At 51.8% G+C, this 11,949-nt stretch overlaps 1 protein-coding gene across 1 annotated transcript; it reads right to left on the reverse strand.

Moving 5' to 3' along the window:
- Positions 1–3,021: 3,021 nt before the first annotated feature.
- On the reverse strand, positions 3,022–10,307 carry ndufs5 (NADH:ubiquinone oxidoreductase subunit S5). The gene is made up of 3 exons (XM_084462876.1): positions 10,231–10,307; positions 7,731–7,950; positions 3,022–3,290 (listed from the first exon to the last, which is right to left on the reverse strand). The coding sequence occupies exons 2-3, from the start codon at positions 7,944–7,946 to the stop codon at positions 3,186–3,188; spliced, it is 321 nt and encodes a 106-aa protein (XP_084319002.1). The 5' UTR covers positions 7,947–7,950; positions 10,231–10,307; the 3' UTR covers positions 3,022–3,185.
- Positions 10,308–11,949: the final 1,642 nt, after the last annotated feature.

Raw genomic sequence — 11,949 nt, forward strand, 5'->3', positions numbered from 1 at the left:
AGCACACTGGAGCTTTGTCCACGGCGTGACGGTTCCGTTTATCCGTCTGTGATAACGGTGTTAAGGGGTTTGTGTGTCTCATTGGTGAAAATGAACATTGTTAAGCTACTCACGACCTAAGCTAGGCTCTCTCTTTCACAAGCCATGGAGTGGGCTCGGTTGGGTGGATGTGGATCAAGCATGGTCCTTATTGGGATGTAATAAAATGTAAACTAATTGGGCTATAATAAAAGTCCTAACAGACTATTGCATAGGCCTATCAATATAGATTGTCGGTTGTTTTACAAATGATGTAGCCTAGTGATCAACATGTTATTATGGTGAAAATAAGGCACTGAAATCCCGAATAGCCTCGCTAGCCTACACGGATCATGAATAACACATCTGAAGATCAGGTTCCCATTATGAATACACTAAGCAATGCTATGATCATGTAATAACCATCCATACAGACCATCTATGAGTGACAACATGGCAGGATGAGCACATGCTGTGTGACAGAGAGACCTACCGGAGAACACAGAGAGACCTACCGGAGAACACAGAGACCTACCGGAGAACAGAGAGACCTACCGGAGAACACAGAGACCTACCGGAGAACACAGAGACCTACCGGAGAACAGAGAGACCTACCGGAGAACGGGATCAGATCCGGGATCACCGGGACACAGCGGGGATGCTGCTGCTTCTCTCTCCTTCTTTACGACGAGCTCTCCCCTCCGCCGGTTACCGTTTAACGATCACGGTGTGTAGAGATCAAGCCTGTCGGTTATACGGTCCAGGGACCAGAGAGAGACATGAATACCACGACTGTGATTCGGTAATGGCTGTCTGTTCCCCTCCTTCTCTCTCTCCTTTTCTCCCGGTCTCCTGAAGCTACAACCCCCACCTCGATCTGTCCCTCTCTCTCTCTCTGTCTCTCTCTCTCTCTCTCTGTGTCTCTCTCTCTCTCTCTCTCTCTCTCTCTCTCGTCCTCTTCAGTACTATGTTATTTCACGGGTCCCATATCTAAAATGGAATAGTGTGTCTCTCCCGACGTCATCCCAGCTCAGCTGCATGGTCTCTCCTCGCCAGTAGCAGGCTGGAGATACCTACACGCTCTTTTTGGGGAGGGAAATGCGCGTTCACGTCGTCTAAGCGCAAAGCTTCCATGCTTTATTCTAGATGTCATATTCTATCTATCCCATAGTAGCCTAATCCTTTGATCTGTATTCTCTCTCTATAGCCCTGGTTATCTCTCCCTACAGCATCTGGCTACTGTACGTGTAAATAAAAACATGTTTATATAAATGGGCTATTTGTTGAAAGCAAGAAGCCTATTTTTTCTCTCCTCATTCCGCCAGAGCGCACAGAGGAATGTTCTGGTTCAGTTCTGGATTAACTCTGTTATTATTATGAATATAGACTAGCGAGCTGCTGATGTCTAAATCAAACACAAGCTAATGGCAGATTCAGTGTGACTGGCCAGATGAAAACATTGCACAAATAGTGTCAGCAGCATGAGGAGACGTGTAGCTTTAGAGGCTCAATAACTTTTTTTAATAGGCTACAGAATTGGTCCAATGATATCCCCTCATATCTGCTGAGAGGGAATAGTCTTTATTCAAAGTAGGGTTTAAACTAGTCCTTATTCACAGTAGGGTTTAAACTAGTCCGTTTGGACAAGGCCTGGCCTGCTGCCTAAATGCACCCATACAGCCCCCAATTGATTAAACCAAACTGAAACCTTGTGATGTTCCTGGTATTCATGTTTAACTGTGTCTCCATACAGGCTACAGTGGAGCAGTCGGTTACGCACCGGAGGAAATGGAGACTGAACGGTGCGTTTCCGTTGGAAGGGATATGATGGGATAGTTGGAAGGGATGTGATGGGATAGTTGGAAGGGATGTGATGGGATAGTTGGAAGGGATATGATGGGATAGTTGGAAGGGATGTGATGGGATAGTTGGAAGGGATGTGATGGGATAGTCGGAAGGGATATGATGGGATAGTCTCAGTTTTAGGGTCATCTCTTTTACTACTCCTAGACACGAGGTCTTCAAACTGTTGAAACGTGACCGTCTTTGTAGCCTTTGGCCTTCTGAGAGACACCTATACAAAGATCTGAGTTCATTCATGATTATGGGCAGAGAACTGCCTGCTCATCGCACTCATCTAACCTGCTTCACTTCACACTCAGGAACTTTCTGTTTTATCAGGTTTTGCGTTTATGACTCGGGCTCTAGCGCCCCCTAGCGGTGACCGCGGAAATCTCCTAATCTCATCACTACAAGAAAAGGCTTGGTAATTGAATCTGGACGTCAAAGGGCATTCAGTCATCATCAAACACAGGTTTCATCTGACTAGCCGCCCCTCGGGAGCGTTTAGAACTAATCCACTGAGTGATATTTATAAAATAAGTTCAGTGGGTTTGGTAAATTGAGTTCTTATCACCCTCCCAGACCACCGCTCCACTAGTTCCTGTCCTGATGGTTCATAATAACGCGGCTCTGATGTTCCAGGCCACTTGACAGGTACCTAACCCCAACACTAGCTCAACACATTCTAGGTCTCTTTGACTAAATTGTAATTGTTATATATAAGGCAGATATAATATATGGTCTATCTACCTTTATTGATATGAACTAATAATTATAGTTCTCATCCTGCTGCGTCGAAAGGAGCCAGTTGAGGTGGTTGGGGCATCTAGTGAGGATGCCTCCTGGGCACCTCCCTAGGGAGGTGTTCCAGGCGTGTCCGGCTGGGAGGAGGCCGCGGGGTAGACCCAGGACCAGGTGGCGGGACTACATCTCCACACTGGCCTGTGAGCGGCTAAAGATTCCCCAGGCAGAGCTGGTTGATGCTGCTAGGGAAAGGGATGTCTGGGGCCCCCTGCTGGAGCTGCTGCCTCCGCGACCCGACCCCGGATAAACGGATGAAGATGGATGGATCCTGCTGGAAACTGGAAAGTGGTTAATATTCACAAATCGAAAGCATCTCTCACCTACAAAATGAGCGAAAAAAGTGCCAAATACACCAGCTGACGGTCAATAATAATATTTATTTGCAAAGTTGTACAGGATAGATGAAGAATAGTGACATCTGAGGAATAATTATAATACAAAAGTCTGGGGACACGCCTCCCTCTCACGGGCGCGCCTCCTCCTGGCCCGTGTGGTGAGCGGGGGGCATGACGCGCCTCCTCTCAGGGGCGCGCCTCCTCCTGGCCCGTGTGGTGAGCGGGGGCCTGGTAGCTGCCCTCCTTCACCAGCTTGTCCCGCTGTTTACGGATCTCATACAGCCTCTTATGCTGGGGAGAGACACAAAGAGATATCATGACATTTAATTGGGAGAGGGACCGACAGAGAGAGAGAGAGAGAGAGAGAGAGAAACGGAGAGACAGGTGAGACAGATAAACAGGGCAGAGAGACCGACACACAGGTCGATGAGAGAGAGAGACAAGATCTCACAACACAAGAGCGCATTCATTCAGCATTACAGTAGTAGCTAACTATTCCAGCGTCTATGGATATCATGCGTTTTTTAGCTCAATGATATCATGGCGGAGGTGAGGAAACCGAAGCGAAACATCACAGTGCAAGCCAGAAAAAGACAATCTGATAACGTTACAACAGTGCACTTCCTCACAGAGCCTGTGGGGGCGCAGTTCCGAGAAAACCAGAGAAAACGCTATGTATTGCTTTAAATGACAGAGCTTTTAAAAAGGTCTAGCTTCAATCCCAAGGGTATTATGATATTAGTGTTGTGAAGGACAACTCACTTTACCAACAAATGACAAGGCTACTTGGCCATGGAGAAATGCGCGCAGACCAACATGCATTTCAGTTGTATTATAGATGACAATATTAGTCATCTGTCAGTAGGCTGTAGGCTACAATATTACACCAAAGAATAAATGCAATAGGTGATAGAGCCTTGGGTGCTATAGCCTACTCCCAATAAATGCATTATAATATTTCATTCATTATAGATTACATATCTTCATCCGCTTATCCGGGGTCGGGTCGCGGAGGCAGCAGCTCCAGCAGGGGGCCCCAGACATCCCTTTCCCTAGCAGCATCAACCAGCTCTGCCTGGGGAATCTTTAGCCGCTCACAGGCCAGTGCGGAGATGTAGTCCCGCCACCTAGTCCTGGGTCTACCCCGCGGCCTCCTCCCAGCCGGACACGCCTGGAACACCTCCCTAGGGAGGCGCCCAGGAGGCATCCTCACTAGATGCCCGAACCACCTCAACTGGCTCCTTTCGACGCAAAGGAGCAGCGGCTCTACTCCGAGTCTCTCCCGGATGACTGAACTTCTCACCCGATCTCTCAGGGAGACCCCAGCCACCCTCCGGAGAAAACTCATTTCGGCCGCTTGTATCCGTGATCTCGTTCTTTCGGTCATGACCCATCCTTCATGACCATAGGTGAGGGTGGGGACGAAGATAGACCGGTAGATCGAGAGCTTTGCCTTTTGGCTCAGCTCTCTTTTCGTCACAACAGTGCGGTAAAGCGACTGCAGAACCGCACCAGCTGCTCCAATTCTCCGGCCAAACTCCCTCTCCATGGTTCCCTCACTCGTGAACAAGACCCCCAGATACTTGAACTCCTTCACTTGGGGTAAGGACTCATTTCCTACTCGGAGCGGACAGGCCACCGGTTTCCTGCTGAGAACCATGGCCTCAGATTTAGAAGTGCTTATTCTCATCCCAGCCGCTTCACACTCAGTTGCGAACCTATCCAGAGAGTGCTGGAGGTCGCAGGCAGCTGATGCCATCAGGACCACATCATCTGCAAAAAGCAGTGACGTGATCCCCAGCTCACCGAACTGCAAACCCTCCTCCCCCCGGCTACGCCTCGATATCCTGTCCATGAAAATCACAAACAGGATTGGTGACAAAGCGCAGCCCTGGCGGAGGCCAACACCCACCGGAAAGGAAGACGACTTACTGCCGAGGACCCGGACACAGCTCTCGCTCTGGGTGTACAGGGATTGGATGGCCCTAAGTAGGGACCCCCTCACCCCATACTCCCGCATAACCCTCCACAAGACCTCTCGAGGGACCCGGTCGTAAGCCTTCTCCAAGTCCACAAAACACATGTAGACAGGTTGGGCAAACTCCCAAGCCCCCTCCAAGATCCTTGCGAGAGTGAAGAGCTGGTCGGTAGTTCCACGACCAGGACGAAATCCGCATTGTTCCTCTTCGATCTGAGGTTCGACTATCGGCCGGACCCTCCTTTCCAGCACCTTGGAGTAAACTTTCCCTGGGAGGCTGAGTAATGTGATGCCTCTATAATTCGCACACACCCTCTGGTCCCCTTTTTTGAATATGGGGACCACCACCCCAGTCTGCCACTCCTTCGGCACTGACCCAGACTTCCACGCAATGTTACAGAGGCGTGTCAACCAAGACAGCCCCTCTACACCCAGCGCCTTCAGCATTTCTGGACGGATCTCATCAGTCCCTGGGGCTCTGCCACTGTGGAGTTGTTTGACTACCTCAGTGACCTCCTCCAAGGACATTGACGACCCCCCATCATCTTCCGGCTCTGCCTCGTTCGTAGAGGGTGGATTTGTCGGGTTCAGGAGTTCCTCAAAGTGCTCCTTCCAACGCTCAACAACCTCCTCAGTTGAGGTAAGCAGTGTCCCCTCCTTGCTGTATACAGCTTGGATGGTCCCCCGCTTTCCCTTCCTGAGGTGTCTGATGGTCTTCCAGAAACACTTTGGTGCCGACCGAAAGTCCTTCTCCATGGTTTCTCCGAACTCCTCCCACACCCGCTGCTTTGCCTTGGTCACGGCCGAAGCCGCAGCCCTACGGGCCAGTCGATACCCTGCAACTGTTTCTGGGGTCTCCCGGGCTAACATATCCCGGAAGGCCTCCTTCTTCAGTCGGACGGCTTCCCTCACCACCGCTGTCCACCACGGTGTCCGAGGGTTACCGCCCCTTGAGGTACCTATGGCCCTCAGGCCACAGCTCCCAGCCGCAGCTTCAGCAATGGAGGCTTTGAACACCGACCACTCATGCTCGATGTCCCCAACCTCCACAGGGATGCCTGAGAAGCTCTGCCGGAGGTGGCAATTGAAATCTCTCCGGACAGGCTCTTCCTCCAGACGTTCCCAGTTCACCCTCACTACACGCTTGGGTTTTCCAGGTCTGTCCAGAAGTTTCCCCCGCCATCGAAACCAGCTCACCACCAGATGGTGATCAGTGGACAGCTCTGCCCCTCTCTTTACCCGAGTGTCCAAAACGCATGGCCTCAGATCAGATGATACGATAACGAAATCGATCATCGACCTTCGGCCTAAGGTGTTCTGATGCCAGGTGTACTTGTGGGCATCCTTGTGTTCGAACATGGTGTTTGTTATGGACAAACCGTGACTAGCACAGAAGTCCAACAACAAAACACCACTCGGGTTCAGATCGTGGTGGCCATGCCTCCCAATCACGCCCCTCCAAGTTTCTCCATCATTGCCTACGTGTGCATTGAAGTCCCCCAGTAGGACACTGGAGTCCCCTGCAGGAGCCCCCAAAAGGACTCCACTCAGGGTCTGCAGGAAGGCTGAGTACTCTGAACTGCTGTTCGGTGCATAAGCACAAACCACAGTCAGAGTCCCCCCCCCCACAGTCCTAAGGCGCAGGGAGGCGACCCTCTCGTCCACTGGGGTGAACTCCAGCACAGAGGCGCTCAGCTGGGGGCTAGCTAGTATAGCCACACCTGCCTTACGCCTCATACCGTGAGCAACTCCGGAGAAGAACAGGGTCCAACCCCTATCCAGGAGTTTGGTTCCGGCGCCGGTGCTGTGCGTGGAGGTTAGCCCCACCAGGTGTAATTGGTATCGCTCCACCTCCCTCACAAGCTCCGGCTCCTTCCCCCCCAGCGAGGTCACGTTCCATGTCCCCAGAGCCAGCCTTTGCCGCCCGGGTCCGGTCCGTAGGTGCCCCCCGCCTTCACCGCCACCTAGTTGGCAGCGCACCCGACCCCGACAATTCCTCCCGCGGGTGGTGGGTCCACGGGACGATGGAGGAGGAGATGGTGTTTCCACGTTGCTTATTCGGGCTGGGCCCGGCCGGGCTCCGTGGTAAGCCCGGCCACCAGGCGCTCGCATGCGGGCCCTCCGTCTGGGCCTGGCTCCAGACGAGGGCCCCGGGCTTCCTCCGGGCCGGGTCTCTCTTCCATTTTGTTGTAAAGTCATCAGGGTTTTTCCTGTAACCCCAGGTAGGGGGGCTGATGATGATGATGATGATGATGATGATGATGATAGATTACATATTCATACTCTGTGATGACATGTTTAGTGAGGTTCATTTATGTACAAATACATTCATGTTCATTTGTGTAGGCCTATAAATACACTAAATAATAGAGAATAAAACATTGTGGTCTAGTCGGCTAAACGGTACTGTTGGCTCGTATCCTACCTGTGGCAGCTGCTTTGTCGTTTGAATTCTCAATCATGCCTTTATAACAGCAAATAACTCCAGCGCTTCTCAATCAAAGGTGTTTCGCATCGTTTCACAGACACTTAGCCTACATATTTATATTTTTGGAATCTTTAGTTGAACATGGCAGGCCTACTGTACATAGGCTCTACCGTATTTCTGTGTTGAAATCTAGGAACGTTTGAGATTCCGTACTCCTAGTGGTAACTGGTAAGATCAAATGTTTAGTGAATACCAGCCCAGGCCTCTCTACAGACCTGGCTATACATAACAGGGCAGAGGACGGCTGTGTTGCTGCCACGCTCACCAGCTTCTGCCTGTGCATGCACTCGTAGAAGTCTTCAAACTCGATCTTGCACTCCTTCTTGGCGCGGGTCTGGCCGATGCCGTCGGCGCACTCGATCCACTCCTTTTCGAAGGCGTGGCAGCGCGCCGCCCGCTTGTAGGGCTGCTCGCCGCTCTGCACCAGCAACCAGCGGTCCATGTTGATGCCCGCCTTCCCCAGGACGTCGTAGAACGGCATGATGCTACAGCAGGTTAGAGGAGAGACAGGACCAGGGGAGGAGAGGAGGAGGGAGGCAGGGGAGGAGAGGAGGAGGGAGGCAGGGGAGGTAGAGGGGGAGATGAGAGGAGGAGGCAGGGGAGGAGAGGAGGAGGGAGGCAGGGGAGGAGAGGAGGAGGGAGACAGGGGAGGAGAGGAGGAGGGAGACAGGGGAGGAGAGGAGGAGGGAGGCAGGGGAGGAGAGGAGGAGGGAGGCAGGGGAGGTAGAGGAGGAGGAGGCAGGGAGGAGAGGAGGAGGGAGGCAGGGGAGGAGAGGAGGAGGGAGACAGGGGAGGAGAGGAGGAGGGAGACAGGACCAGGGGAGGAGAGGAGGAGGGAGGCAGGGGAGGAGAGGAGGAGGGAGGCAGGGGAGGAGAGGAGGAGGGAGGCAGGGGAGGAGAGGAGGGAGGCAGGGGAGGAGAGGAGGGAGGCAGGGGAGGAGAGGAGGAGGGAGACAGGACCAGGGGAGGAGAGGAGGAGGGAGGCAGGGGAGGAGAGGAGGAGGGAGGCAGGGGAGGAGAGGAGGAGGGAGGCAGGGGAGATAGAGGGGGAGGTGAGAGGAGGAGGCAGGGGAGGAGAGGAGGAGGGAGGCAGGGGAGGAGACGAGGAGGGAGGTAGGGGAGGTAGAGGGGGAGATGAGAGGAGGAGGCAGGAGAGGAGGAGGGAGGCAGGGGAGGAGAGGGGGAGATGAGAGGAGGAGGCAGGGGAGGAGGGAGGCAGGGGAGGAGAGGAGGAGGGAGGCAGGGGAGGAGGGAGGCAGGGGAGGAGAGGAGGAGGGAGGCAGGGGAGGAGAGGGGGAGATGAGAGGAGGAGGCAGGGGAGGAGGGAGGCAGGGGAGGTAGAGATGAGAGGAGGAGGCAGGGGAGGAGAGGAGGAGGGAGGCAGGGGAGGAGAGGGGGAGATGAGAGGAGGAGGCAGGGGAGGAGAGGAGGAGGGAGGCAGGGGAGGTAGAGGGGGAGATGAGAGGAGGAGGCAGGGGAGGAGAGGAGGAGGGAGGCAGGGGAGGAGAGGAGGAGGGAGGCAGGGGAGGTAGAGGGGGAGATGAGAGGAGGGAGGCAGGGGAGGAGAGGAGGAGGGAGGCAGGGGAGGTAGAGGGGGAGATGAGAGGAGGAGGCAGGGGAGGAGAGGAGGAGGGAGGCGGGGGAGGAGAGGAGGAGGGAGGCAGGGGAGGAGGGAGGCAGGGGAGGTAGAGGGGGAGATGAGAGGAGGAGGCAGGGGAGGAGAGGAGGAGGGAGGCGGGGGAGGAGAGGAGGAGGGAGGCAGGGGAGGAGGGAGGCAGGGGAGGTAGAGGGGGAGATGAGAGGAGGAGGCAGGGGAGGAGAGGAGGAGGGAGGCAGGGGAGGTAGAGGGGGAGATGAGAGGAGGGAGGCAGGGGAGGAGAGGAGGAGGGAGGCAGGGGAGGTAGAGGGGGAGATGAGAGGAGGAGGCAGGGGAGGAGAGGAGGAGGGAGGCAGGGGAGGTAGAGGGGGAGATGAGAGGAGGAGGCAGGGGAGGTAGAGGGGGAGATGAGAGGAGGAGGCAGGGGAGGAGAGGAGGAGGGAGGCAGGGGAGGTAGAGGGGGAGGTGAGAGGAGGAGGCAGGGGAGGAGAGGAGGAGGGAGGCAGGGGAGGTAGAGGGGGAGGTGAGAGGAGGAGGCAGGGGAGGAGAGGAGGAGGGAGGCAGGGGAGGTAGAGGGGGAGATGAGAGGAGGAGGCAGGGGAGGTAGAGGGGGAGATGAGAGGAGGAGGCAGGGGAGGAGAGGAGGAGGGAGGCAGGGGAGGAGAGGTTGAGGAGACGGAGGTAAGATGGGGGAGGGAGGGATGAGAGGAATGGTCAGGGAGAAGAAGAGGAGTGAAGTAGAAAAGGGAGAGGAGGGGAGAGATGGGTATAATGAGTGAAGAGAATGGTAGTAAAGTTATCTAGCTAGTTAACATGATCTAAGAACAGAAAGGTCTTTGGTTGATTCTGATACTCAACTCCCGTGTATCGCGAGATCTAGCTAGCTAACGTGAACTTAGCTTGCTAACCTTAACGTTATATCAAGTCTTTATATACCAGTAGTCATTGATTGCTTGTTGCTGAAATAGTCCTGGTCCCTAGAAGCAGCTAGTATTATGAGCTAACCAGCTAATGTTAGCTAGCTGCTAGCTACTAGCTACTTCTTTATTGCCCTCCATACAATGTCCCGTGAACTCACCCTAGCCAAAGTGTGGGATTATATCGTATATTTCATTAGTTACATTTCTGTCTCGTCAGATGTTGAGTGAACGGAATGGTTCATATTTACCGGGATGTGTTGTTTCACTTTAACCTTCTGTGCGTCCCGTCGGCTGCTTTACGGTAGACCGAGTTCAGCCGTACAGAAGAACGGAAGAAATTTTACGACACTGTCGTGAAATAAAACATACTGAATGGAACCGGAGATGTTAATAACATGACTTGGATATATTATACCTCCACTAGTACAAACTGTGCTCTGGCGGTACTGTAATTACAATGTTGATATTTGATTTGATTCTTTAGTATGTACTGCATATATAAGCTGTTTCTCCACCCGTTAACCCTTTTAATCCTGAAAATAGTGACATTTCGAATATTAATTGGATTTTCCCTATAATACTAGAAAGCGCAATTTCTCAGCTTTCAGCAAGTGTTGGAGTGAGACATTTTTTAGATTTGTTAGATATTTTTTTTTATATTATTAAATATTTCTTAGATATTTTTAAAATGTTGCCGGTGACGTGGTCGTATTCAAAGGGTTAAACAAGTGTTAGCACTAAGTAGAAATAAATGTTTTCAATTGTGTGTTAATGTGACATGAATGAAAGATAAAGAGGGTGAGAGAGAAAGTGTGTGTGTGTTCGTGTCCCATCATGCTTTTCACCCCTGAGCCAGCGGCCTAGTAAGTAAGTTTTATTTATAAAAACTGGCCTACACCCAGTAATCTCCTCTTCACAAGAACACAGAGGAACAAGTCAATGTTGGTGCAACAGAAGAATGCGTTTATTTTTGCCAAAGGTCCACAATGTCTTTCACAGTCCTGTGTGTACTCCCCCCACAAAGGAACTTACAAAACAGTGATACTTATACAGTAATACTTTTATATATTGCTATCTATATATTCAAAAATCTGCTATACACATGTACTGTTTATGTGTTCTTAGGGGACATTATAATATATCTTCTCTTATAGTCAGGCAGTTTGTCCATGGTTTATTCATGGTTTTTTTTTTCTCACAGACAGGCAGAAACAAACGAACTGATTCACAGCCACAGACCAGACTAAGCGCTGCCTGATCAGGGGGCATCTGGCCCCATAAAGCTTGTGTCATCAAACAATGATCACATGAATGTTTCTCCATAACAGAACAGTAACCAAGGAAACCAACTCAAACCAAAGCACAAGGGCGATAGTAAACTTTTAGTTATTCTTATTGATAACTGAAACTAAGAAAAGTACAAAAACTTGTCTGCAATATTCTGTCACATAAAATATTACAATCTGACGTTTGACTCATTTGGTTTTGCCACCACAGACAGGAATGATTTTTAAGCAATAGGGTTGCTAGGACACACTTAGACAGCAGTTAGTATCGCAAAAATACATCAACATTGAGATAAAGTGCACAAGTGCTCATTCATACATTCACTCATTAGTGGGATGAACAAATACATTCACAAGGATTCCATTCATTCAAGCTCTCTCTCTCTCTGGGGAGTGTGAATTGTGCATCCAACTGATTCCTCTACTAGCGACGCCCTTCTGTGAGGAAGAAGCCTCCTCTCTCTCTCTAGCGCACACACACCATTCAGAAGGGTCTCTCAGGCATCCAGCGTGTCAGAAAGTCAGTGTGTGTTTGTCAGTGAGTACGTCACCACTGGTCAATAAGGCAAGCAGTCAGCCGTTCAAGTGAAACTGCAGGTTTGAGTACTGGTCAATCATCAGTGACACGGACTCGGTCTCTCACTGACCACCAGACCCCCAGACCCCCTTCTCTGTGCAGGT

Source organism: Borostomias antarcticus (genome assembly GCF_949987555.1).
Source record: "Borostomias antarcticus genome assembly, contig: scaffold_595, whole genome shotgun sequence".
NCBI lineage: Eukaryota > Metazoa > Chordata > Actinopteri > Stomiiformes > Stomiidae > Borostomias > Borostomias antarcticus.